At 44.2% G+C, this 11,672-nt stretch overlaps 1 protein-coding gene across 1 annotated transcript in view; it reads left to right on the top strand.

The window, feature by feature from the left end:
- The first annotated feature begins 1,980 nt into the window (after window positions 1-1,980).
- The window catches only part of EFHC2 (EF-hand domain containing 2), a 127,997-nt gene continuing 118,305 nt past the window's right edge, over window positions 1,981-11,672 (top strand). Inside the window, exon 1 of the mRNA XM_056858428.1 lies at window positions 1,981-2,023. Within this exon, the coding sequence (XP_056714406.1) occupies window positions 1,982-2,023 (42 nt within the window). The 5' untranslated portion in view covers window position 1,981. The remainder of the gene's footprint in view (window positions 2,024-11,672) is intronic.

Raw genomic sequence — 11,672 nt, forward strand, 5'->3', positions numbered from 1 at the left:
GCCTATTTGACCAGTAAAAGCCATCTGCTTGGATTCTAACGGTCTCTGGGTCAAGAGCTGACACTCGCCAACAAGCGAATAAAGGTTACCAAGTCCTCCTGTGCGGCACGCACTTCGTCCAACAGCCCATCCAGGACCAAGAGTTCGTGATAGGCGTCCCGATCCAAGTCCTCGGACGTCCAAGGCTTCGCTTCGGCAAGGGAGCGCCACTGAACCCGAATAAGTTCCACTAGGCGGTTGATTTCTGCATCAGTCCGTACAGCTTCGAGGAGCACATCACGCAGCAGAGTAGGTTGACGTTCCCAACAGCAGGGCCCAGTGGTCCAAGTCCTCCAGGATTCCACACAGGGAACTTGAAGCTGAGATACAGGCGAACCCTCCAGGGCTCTAGCCAGGCAGGTAAAAGGAGAGAGTGATTCCTGCCTTAATGTAAGCACTTGTTCCCGATGCACTCCCAAGCAACACTCGCAGACAGGAAGTCCGAAATAGAGTTGACTTTAATGGAGCCCACACTGGCATACAGAGCTTGCAAAAATAAAAAGGCAGGAATGGAGCAAAAGGGACATACAACAGAATATATGGGGGAATAGTTCATATCATGATAGTACAGGTTGGCATGGTAACCCCTCAGTCCGACAGGCCAGGCTCCCACGAGCTCCCGCGAGTTTCAAAGCCTAAGAGGAATGCGATCATTAGGAAAACAGTCCTTGAGCACAGCAGAGCATCTGTGTGAAACCAAAACTATCCCTAAACGCAGAGAGCAGGCCTGACACCAGTTCATAAAGCAGCTTTAAGATACAGCTGTTGCTTGCTTTCAGAAAACAACCTGATAGAGACTTGAACTGAGATGTCTCGTATACTAGATTAAACGTTCGAAGAATTTACTAGTATGTTGTGCTTCTACATGCTTGCTTCCTTCACAGACAGAAGAAGGGGAAATAAAAGATTGCTTCATCAGTAGTAGTAAACTTTGGCAAGAAGTGGCTCCAATCATCATCCTTTCTTATCTGCTGAGTCTATTAAAACATTGTCTCTTATTCTCCCCTATGTTGATTGTTGTACTGTTTTGCTTCTTTATTAGGTCTGTTTTGACGTAACATTCACTGTGAATCTTCCATTGGTTTCCATCTCCCTTGCTTAATATTTTCAGGTTCTTTCCCTCTTACAAGCTGGGCAAAATATAGTTTGTACAAACCACAGGTGGGTTTCATGCCAGCAAAACCCAACATGGCTTCTGTAAAGGTAGGTCCTGTCTCACTAACCTTTTAGAGTTTTTTGAAAGCGTCAGTAAGCATGTGGACAGCAATGAGCCTGTGGACATTGTGTGTTTGGATTTCCAAAAGGCTTTTGACAAAGTCCCCCACCAAAGACTGCTAAGCAGACTTCATAGTCACGGGATAAGAGGACAAGTCCTCTTATGGATTGAGAGCTGGCTGAAAAATAGGGAGCAGAGAGCAGGAATCCATGGTCAGTTCTGCCACTGGAGGGAAGTGAGCAGTGGGGTCCCTCAGGGATCGGGGTTGGGACCGGGGCTTTTCAACCTGTTCATCAACGGTAGTTCAAAGTTGCGTTAAGTAGGAGGGGGCTTAAGAACGCCAACGGACTGTGTGAGAACGCTGAGAGGCCAAGCTTCAGAAGGGGCCATTAGCGCTGCAGAGATCGCAGGGGCGACGGCCAAGAAAGGCGCGGGAAAGGCGCGGGCGCCCTCGCGCGGACCCGCGGCCAGCCGGAGGCGAACGCCGCAGGAACGTGGGCGGGGCCAGAGGCGGCCTCAGCGCGGCGCGCCAGCAGGGGGCAGCAAAACGCGGGGGCAGAGGGAAGGCGACGTTCGCCGTCAGCCGCTCTCTATGACGTCAAGCGGGGGGGGGTGTCTCTAGGCGACGGGACTCCAAACAGCGCGGCCGCGCTTCCTGCAGCCTACCTGGGCGGGCGGGTTCGGGCAGCAACATCAGCCCCGCGCTGGGCGGCACCGGCCACGACCATGGCGCTGCCGCTCTTGCCCGGGAACTCCTTCAACAGGAACGTAAGTGGCCGCGCTTTGGTTTCAGCCGCTGCCCGGGGTGGGGGGTGGGGGGTGGGAGGCGGCGTCTCCCCGAGCTTCTGCCCCCCCCCCGCCGCCCCAGATGGGCACAGGACGCGCCTCGCCCTGCTGTCGCCTGGCCCGGGCGCGGGGGGGCGCGGGGGGGGAGGGGGGAGGGGGGAGGGCCCCCTCGCCTGGAAGCCGACCCCTAGCCCAGGGCGGCAGCCAATACGAAGCCCGTCGCCGGCAGCCCTCGCCCCTCCCCTTCGCCCGGGGCGCTGACCCCTCGGCCCCACGCCTCGCCCGCCTCTCCGCGGCCTGGCCGGCGGCGCCGCCGTCTCCGCTCCTTGAGCTGCCGCCCCAAAAGGTGGTTTGGGGAGGCCTGCGAGTCCCGCTCCCATGGGCTGAGGGGGCAGCCAGGTAGTCAGCCCTGGGCCTTTTGGGGTGCGGTTTACAAAAGCCCAAACAAGGCACTCCCAGCCCACTTTCCCTGCACCTTAACGCTCGTTTGCAAGTGGGTTTTGCCAGGTCACTCAGTAAAATCCACCTTCAAAGTGCATTGAAAGTGCATTATTTGGTCTGTGTAAATAGCAAGTCTCCCACATGACCCTTCTGCTCTGAATTCACCTTCAGCATCCAGCCCCTCCCATGGGACATCCTTTTCTTATCTAAAGCAGGTGGCCGGTGGCTTCTAACACCATTTATTCCAGTGTCAATTTTTGTGAGTCATTAAGGGCACAAAAGAAACATTCATTTGTACTGCAAAAGTGTTTTTACTGAAAGCAAATAAAGTTTGGCAAAGATGGAAAAGTACCCAGAAAGAGCCAGGGCCAAGGCGGGCCCAAATGAGTTATGGCTGCTGTTACACCACCTAACACAGGCTACTCAACTGGAACGATCTTTCTATATCTCATTGCATAGGACTTCACTTCTGACATAAAGAAATGCCTTACATCGAATTAGATCTATTGAGTTAGATGTGCAGTTCATTTGGTCCAGTGCTGTCTAAACACATTTCATGGTTTGCTCCACTGTCACAGGCAGAGGTCTTCCTTGCACTGCCACTCAATCTCATACCTATTTCTTAATGTATATTACACCTGCAAAACCTTCTGTACTCTGTTTCAAGAAGGCTACAAACTCCATCGGGCACTGAAACATCTTTCTCCCTCTCCTTGTCCTCTATCTGTTTTTTGTACTTAAAGTTCAGCCTAATAAAGCATCCCAGAGAACTCAGAAGCTTGTTCACTACTTTGTGGCAATTTGGTTGGTCATAATAGGAAGGTATTTTACAGTGCTGCTGTTTCTGATTTTTTCCTAGTGGATCAACATAGTTGCCTATGCTCTTTGTATATTTCTTTTGAGTATACTTTATAAGCAATCTATTAAATATTCTCTCTTTCCCCTTTAATTTGTCCCAAGTATAACTTAACCACCCACTGTCTCCCTCCAAATTATCTTCTGTACATACTGTATTGAAACATTTCAGAATGTCCCCTGGAAACAAAATGATATGCATGCCTATCAATCCAAAAGGTAATTATGATGTAGTGGCTCCACTCATGATTCAAGAAGGTTTTCCACGATTGTAAAATTATTCCAGTCAGTTAGGGCTGGGTTTAAACTACGAGCTATATAAAACAGCTCTTCTGTTTTGCACACATTCTTCAGTTTTGAGTGTTGGATATCTTCTGTCACTCTTTTATAGGAAGAAGCTTTAAAAAGAAAAAAATGTCCCTTTTCCAAACTTTAACGGTTTGTCTCAGTTATTATAGTAGCTTGTTTGTCAAGCTGAATGCAAGATATCCTGAAATGAACTGTTAGGTATTTACCAGTAGCCCCGTGCAGTTACTCAATTCTAAGCCAATTAATCCCAGTGGTTTTAGACTGGAGTAACTCAACAAAGCATTCATTGTACTGATGAGTTGTTTGTCGGACAGCCATTTATCAGTATTCCCTACTGGATAAAAACTGCTCTTGGTTTGCAAAGCACAGGTTTTGAACACTTTCAGATGCCTCTTCCAATGTACAGAAAAACAATACTGCTGTAATGAGAAGACTGCTTGTTTCATTGTCAAGAAATACACTCTGTACAGCCTCAAGTAGAGCAAAATGGGATAGAATTTTGTTTGCAGATATCTTCTTTCTCCAGGGAATGTGCTGCTGCTCAGGTAACCTGCTCATTGGCAATGATAGGCCTGCATCACCAGACGTCAACCATGCAAGTCCTTATGCTGATCACTCATATTCCAAATGTATTAACAGGAAGAAATCTAAGAAATGTCATTTCTTAGGAAAACAACACATCATTTTGTAAACATGATCTGCATGCTTAATCATTTTGGTAATGGATGCTACAGCTTAGTGCAAGATGAGCATGCCCAAATGAAACCCGAGAAGCAGCTTGGGCATTCTGTGACAGTTCCACCAATCACACCCAGAATCAAGTAATAGGTGAGGTGCTACCCAATGTTGCCCTCCTTCCTCCATTGTAAGGATTGCCAACTCTAGGTTGGGAAGTTCCTGGAGACACAGGATTGGCCCTCCATCAAGGAGCCATTTTCTCTAGGGGAAATGATCTCTGAAGTCTAGAGATTAGTTGTACTTCTGGAAGACCTCCAGACCCCACTTGGAGGTTTGCAACCCTAGATAGACTTGCCTTCTTTAAGGGGTGGGGGAGGCTGGAGTTCTCCTGGAATTATAACTGGTCTCCAGACAACAAAGATCAGCTCTCATGCAGAAAATGGAAGTTTCAGAGGGTTGACTCTTTAGTGTACCATGGAGTCTAGGAGAGGTCCCTTCCCAGGCACTGTCCCTAAATCTGCAGGAATTTCCCAAACCACAATTGGCAGCAACCCTGTCCATTCTACTCTTCTGCTGTTAATGCTATCATCTGGCACTACCCTTAAATGTTGGTGGCAGCATCTGCACCTCACTTGTTGATTGATTAAAGAAGACTTTTAATAGCGCACTCCTAAACAATCCTTCTGTTCTCATTGACTTCTATGCCTTCTTTGAATAATGTTGTATTTGCTGTGTACATTATTAGTTCTTTCATGCAGAACTATGGTAATAGGTATGGATAGCAGAGTTCTGCTTTAAAACAGTTACCAATTCACACACCCAAGAATCACAGTCCTTTGAATACATTATTTCAATAGCATGATGCCTTAATGAAGGAGAGTGGTTTTAGAGTATTTTTCCATACAGTGCATTTAACCTGGGGCCATTTTGTAATAGTCAATCAGAGGAGAATAATATAGTAAACTGTAAGGGTCTTATGGCTGAATTGTTCACCTGTATGGAGGCCTCCAAATCAACAGAAATATTATCAAGGATTTTGCAGCTTTTCAAGGCAGTATGCACCCGGACAGTTGCAGTTCCTAACTACGTAAGAAGGAACTCATGGTTTGATAGTGCAGAGAACATATTAGGAAGATCAGAGAAAAGCATTGCTTCTTCAAATGCTCACCTGCTCACCTATAAGATTTGATTTCATTAAAACACTCTTTTAGACTCTCTGCAATGGGTGGGAAACTCTTATCTGTGCCATAACTAATAAAGGGACACGTGCATTTTGGAATATAATTAATAACAGCCTTTGTAAGACAACTAGTATACCATCTTGGACCATGCTGAAGTTTGGGAACACTATTTTTTTCTCTGTGTTTAATGAGCCTTCTGTATTACATATTGGGAGTACGGCTCTAGACTTGCCTGTCACTGAGACCTAGCACCTGGTATCACCTGAGGCAGTGGCTCTTTTAATAAAATAAAAGTGGCCAGGAAAGGCTCCAGGTCCTGACTGTATACCAGTTGATCTTCTGAAAGCTAACCCTTACTGGTGGAGTAAGCTGCTGGCCCCGGTTTTTACCGAAATCAGCAATTCAGGAATTATACCTCCTTCCTGGAAACATGTGGTAATGGTGCCCATATATAAAAGGGGACCTAAATCTGATCCTACAAACTACTTTTTTTAAAAATCTGATCCTACAAACTACTATCCTATTAGTTTATCATCAGTTGGAAAGGTATATGCAGCGTTTCTGTACTCCAGGCTTACAGAATGGGTTGAAACAGAATCTGTTCTATGTCCTGAAAAGGCAGGTTTTAAGAGGGGTGCTTCTGCCCTCGACCATTATCTTACACGACATCATTTAGCTGAAAAATATTCTTCCTTCTCAGGCCTTTGTGCAGCATTTATGGACTTAAGAGCTACATTTGATTTGGTTCCAAGGCACCAACTTTGACAAAAACTTTTTGTGATTTAGATGGCTAGCTGTCATTTTGTTACTGTCAAGAACTGAAGTGGGTCTCTGGAAGGCACTAAAATTGTTTACTAATTACTATAATTCAGAGGGGTTGACAGTTAATTACAAAAAGTTGAAAGTTCTGGTACTTTCAAAAAGTAGGAAACTGAAATGTAAGCCCTGACATATCAGTGGAAGGGAAATACAGCAAGTAACCCACTTTAAATATCTAGACATTACTTTTGGCCATAATTTTACTGGGAAAACTCATATCATAGACTCATAGAGTTGGAAGGGACCACAGGGTCATCTAGTCCAATGCAGCACAATGCAGGAAATTCACAACAACCTCCCCACCCCACCCCCAGTGACCCCTACTCGATGCCCAGAAGATGCCCTCCCTCTCGTGATCTGCCTGAGGTCATACAATCAGCATTGCTGACAGATGGCCATCTAGCCTCTGCTTAAAAACATCCAGGAAAGGACAGCTTACCACCTCCCGAGAAAGCCTGTTCCGCTGAGGAACCGCTCTGTTAGAAAATTCTTCCTAATGTCTTGACGGAAACTCTTTTGATTTAATTTCAACCCTTTGGCTCTGGCCCGACCTTCTGGGGCAACAGAAAACAACTTGGCACCATCCTCTATATGACAGCCCTTCAAAGATGGTTATCATACTTGAAGATGGTTATCATATCACCTCTCAGGCTTCTCTGCAGGCTAATCTTTCCTCATAGGACTTGGTCTCCAGACCCCTCACCATCTTTGTTGTCCTCCTCTGGACACATTCCAGCTTGTCTACATCTTTCGGCAATTGTGGTGCCCAAAACTGAACACAATACTCTAGGTGAGGTCTAACCAGAGCAAAGCCATACCATTACTTTGCGTGATCTGAACACTATACTTCTGTTGATACAGCCCAAGATCGCATTTGCCTTTTTAGTTACCACATCACACTGCTGACTCATGTTCAGTGTTTGGTCTACTAAGACCTCAAGATCCTTTTCGCACACACTACCGCTGAGACAAGTCTCCCCCATCCTATAATTATGCATTTGATTTTTCCTACCTAAATGCAGAACTTTACATTTATCTTTGTTGAAGTGCACTTTATTAGTTCTAGCCCATTTCTGCAGCCTGTCAAGATCATCCTGCATCTTGGCTTTGTCTTCTACCGTATTTGCTACCCCTCCCAATTTAGTATCATCTGCAAATTTAATAAGTATCCCCTCTATTCCTTCATCCAAATACATAATGATGTTGAACAACATAGGCGCCAGGACAGATCCCTGAGGCACTCCATTAGTCACACCAAGTGGATGGGGAACCATTAACAAGCACTCTTTGGGCGTGATCTGTCAACCAGTTACAGATCCTCCTAACAGTAATAGGATCTAAACCACATTTTCCCAATTTGTCAACAAGAATATTATATGAAACCTTATCAAAAGCCTTACTGAAATCAAGATAAACCATGTCTACAGTATTCCCCCTTATCCAGCAAGGTAGTAACTTTCTCAAAAAAGGAGATAAGGTTAGTCTGACATGACTTCTTCTTGAGAAACCCGTGCTGGCTCTTAGTAATCAGATCTATCCTTTCTAAATGCTCAAGGACTGACTGATGATTTGTTTGAAAACTTTTCCCAGTGTAGACGGCAAGTGGATGGGTCGGTAGTTACCCGGATCCTCCTTTTTCCCTTTCTTGAAGATGGGGACAACATTTGGCTGCCTCCAGTCTTCTGGCACCTCACCTGTTCTCCAAGAATTCTCAAAAATAATGGACAGAGGCTCAGAAATTACATCTGCAAATTCTTTGAGTACCCTTGGATGCAATTCATCTGGCCCTGAGGACTTTGTTTTATTTAAAGAAACTAGGTATTTGTGCACTACCCCAATGCCAATCTGAGGCTACAACTCCCTTCCCTCATCATGTGTTCTGTTTATGCCATGTTGAGCACCATTTCCCTCGCAAGAAAAGACTGAGAAAAAGTAGGAATTGAGGAGTTCTGCCCTCTCTTCATGTCCTGTTACAATTTCACTTTCCAGTCCCCGCAATTGGCTTATCATGTCTTTGTTCTTATTCTTACTCTGTACATAGAAAAAGAACCCTTTTTTGTTGTGTTTAGCATCTCTCGCTAGCCTAAGCTCATACTGAGTTTTAGCTTTTTTAACAGTCTCCCTAGAAGCACTAGTTATTTGTCCAACCTATATGTCTGACGATGAATAGTTTTTCCTTTCCCCAAGATTGTAAATTCCAAGATTACATGGTCACTACTACCCAGGGTGCCTTCTACTTTAACCTCATCAACCAGTTCTTCCCTGTTGGTGAGAATCAAGTCTAAGATAGCAGATCCCCTTGTTTCCCTGTCCACTTTCTGGAATAGGAAGTTGTCAGCAAGACAAGTCAGGAATTTATTGGATCTTGCATTTTTAGCAGAGTTGGACTTCCAACAGATATCTGGGTAATTAAAATCTCCCTTGACCACCATGTCCTGTCTCTTTGAGAATTTTGTAATCTGGTCAAGGAGTGTCTCATCCAAGTCCTCTGCCTGGTTTGGTGGTCGATAGCAGACCCCCACTATAATATTACTATTATTTCTTACTCCTTTTATTTTTACCCATAGACTCTCGACTGAACTTCCATGCTCATATTCATGTATTACTTCACAAGTATACACATCTTTGATACATAATGCTATTCCTCCCCCTTTCCTTATCTGTCTACCCCTTTTCAACAAATTGTACCCCTCAATCTTAATATCCCAACCATGAGTTGGGAATCATCCCAATCCCACCAAGTTTCAGTAATGCCTATTAGGTCAAAATCCCCTTCCTGTATTAGGGGTTTGCGTTCTTCCTGCTTGTTTCCCATATTCTGCACATTAGTGTACAGACATCGGAATCCATGGTTTATGTGCCCCGAGGTTTTCATTTCTGTACTTACCCGCAAGTTTATGTGTTCTTGCATACGTGCCAGTCCCTGCAAATCTTTATTGTTCTCATCTCGTTATTGTCATCATGCTAGGCTTTAAGTTCTTGTTTTGCTCCCCCATAGGATTTAATTTAAAGCCCTCCTGATCAGGTTTGCAAGGTTGTCACCAAACACATTTTTCCTACCCTCGTGTGGTGCAAACCATCTCCTGATAAAAGAGCTTCATCTTTATAGTGTAAGCCATGGTCCAAAAATCCAAACCTGAACATGTATTTTTCTGTTTTTTTTAAAATGTATTATTTTCTTTTCTTTTTTTTTTTTCTTTTTTTTATTCTCTTTTGTGTTTATGTTTTATTATAAAAATAATAAAAAAATTATAAAAAACAAAACAAAACACAAATCCAAACCTTTCTTGACAACACCATCTACGCATCCAGTCATTAATTTGTAGTGGTATTCTTTCCCTTCCCAAGCCATGACCTTTGACAGGAAGAACTGATGAAAAAACAATCTGTGCCCCCAGGTCGTTCACCTTCTTACCCAGAGCCGCATAATACCTTTTGGGCTGTGTCGGGCAATATGGGGTTATAGGGTCTGGAAGAGGTTGCCCCCCTTCCTCCATTGAAAACCACTTTGCGTTGGTGTTCTATGGAGAAAAGGGGGGGCGACCTCTTCCAGACCCTATAAAATTGGAACCCCTCACCCAATCTTCACCAAACGTGGGTTTTTTTGCAAGGAGAGTCCCTTCAAGCTACCCTGGAAATCTGGGACCTCTACCTGCAAAAATGCCTCCCCCCAGGAGCTTATCAAAAATACCCTTTGGATAACACAGGTGGGAAAAACTAATCAATGAATTTCCTCCCTCACCTCACATCTAGGCATGAGAACTAGGTCAAACCTAATGAGCTTTTCCCACCAGTGTTATCCAGTGGGTTTTGTTTTTTTTGCTCAACAAGGTTGGGGACCCCTTGGGCAGCCTGCATTCAGACATGACATTAAACCAGAGTTTAAGCAAACCATGGTTTATAATCTGAATGTAATCAAACAGTTGTGCCTAGATTTATTTACTTATTTATTTAAAATACAAACAACAATTGGGGCCCAAGGCAGGTAATAGTTAAAACACTCAATATCAAATTGCAAACCATTACAACTGCAAATAAAACCAACAATGGACAAAATATGAATGCATAATAAAGTAATAGTACAGATGTTCAGAAATGTCCTGCATGCCCACTTGAATAGTTGCCAGCAGCCAATAGTAAATTGGTTGCTTTATTCTTTACCAATTGCATTCCTGAGCAGTCTTCAAAGGCAGTTCCATATAGAATGCATTACATAATCAAACCTCATGGTTACAGTAGTGTAAACCTGCACAGACAGCTCAGCAGTCTCTAAGTAGGGAAATATGGTGAAAACATTCAGGCTAGTTGCTGCTTGAAAAATGCATTCTTAGCCCCCATAGGAACCTATTTCCTAATCAGGACCTTTGATCTCCTAACACTCAGTTAAAGGGAGCTGAAACCCAACCATAGTAGGCTGCATTACCCCCTCAAGAATAGATGTCCTACTGATGAGCATCACCGTTATCTTGTCAGGGCTCAATTTTCTCTCAGCCTGACCACAGAGGTCAGGCACTAGCCCAGGACAGAGATAGTAACATCTGGAAGCTTATTCAATGAGATGCATCATGATCATCATACTGGTAACATCTGACGCCAGTGCTTTAGATTATCACTCTGAGGGACCTCGAATGGATATTGTAAAGCATAGGGGAGAATACCAAATCTTAAATCCTGTAGCATTCCCCACCCTTTCCTACACTGCTGATTTCTTGCTTCCTTCAACCATTTTCTATGGAAAGACAAGACTCAAACCACTGGAGGGCCATCTCTCCAGTTCCTATCTCATGTTCCAAACATCTCAGCAGAAATGAATGATCAGCTGATTTTAATGTGGGAGACTGATCAAGAATTCATATTGAGGCCATCCCCTTATTCAGTTGTACAAAGAAATTTTCTACTAGAGCTACCAACGCCACCTCCATCCCAAAACCAGGCCTGAAGCCAGATTGAACATTCAATGACAAATTTATCTTCACTGAGTGTGAAGAAAAGACACACATTTAATAATGAGATCTTTGTGGGTTGTTGCACTGAAACCAGTGAGCATTTGAAGCCTCCCCACCCCAAGTTTGTTCTCTTTTGTAATTTTGTTGATACTGTTAGTTGCTCCCATTTTTCGTGTGTCGTCTTATGTCAAGTTTATCTCAAAAGATAACTTTTTTTTTTGCTTAGCCACTTTTTCACTACTCACTGACCAGTTAGTGTAACCTACTAATGCCCCTTTCAGTTCATGGGTAAGTTCATTGCTATCCAGTTAGGTGCTTCTGTGTTCTATGCCTCTTCTTTCTATGAATTTTAATAAGGGGTATCCAGAGGATGAGGTGAGCACATCTTGCCTGTTGGGTACC

This window comes from Euleptes europaea, chromosome 12 (genome assembly GCF_029931775.1).
Source record: "Euleptes europaea isolate rEulEur1 chromosome 12, rEulEur1.hap1, whole genome shotgun sequence".
Lineage (NCBI taxonomy): Eukaryota > Metazoa > Chordata > Lepidosauria > Squamata > Sphaerodactylidae > Euleptes > Euleptes europaea.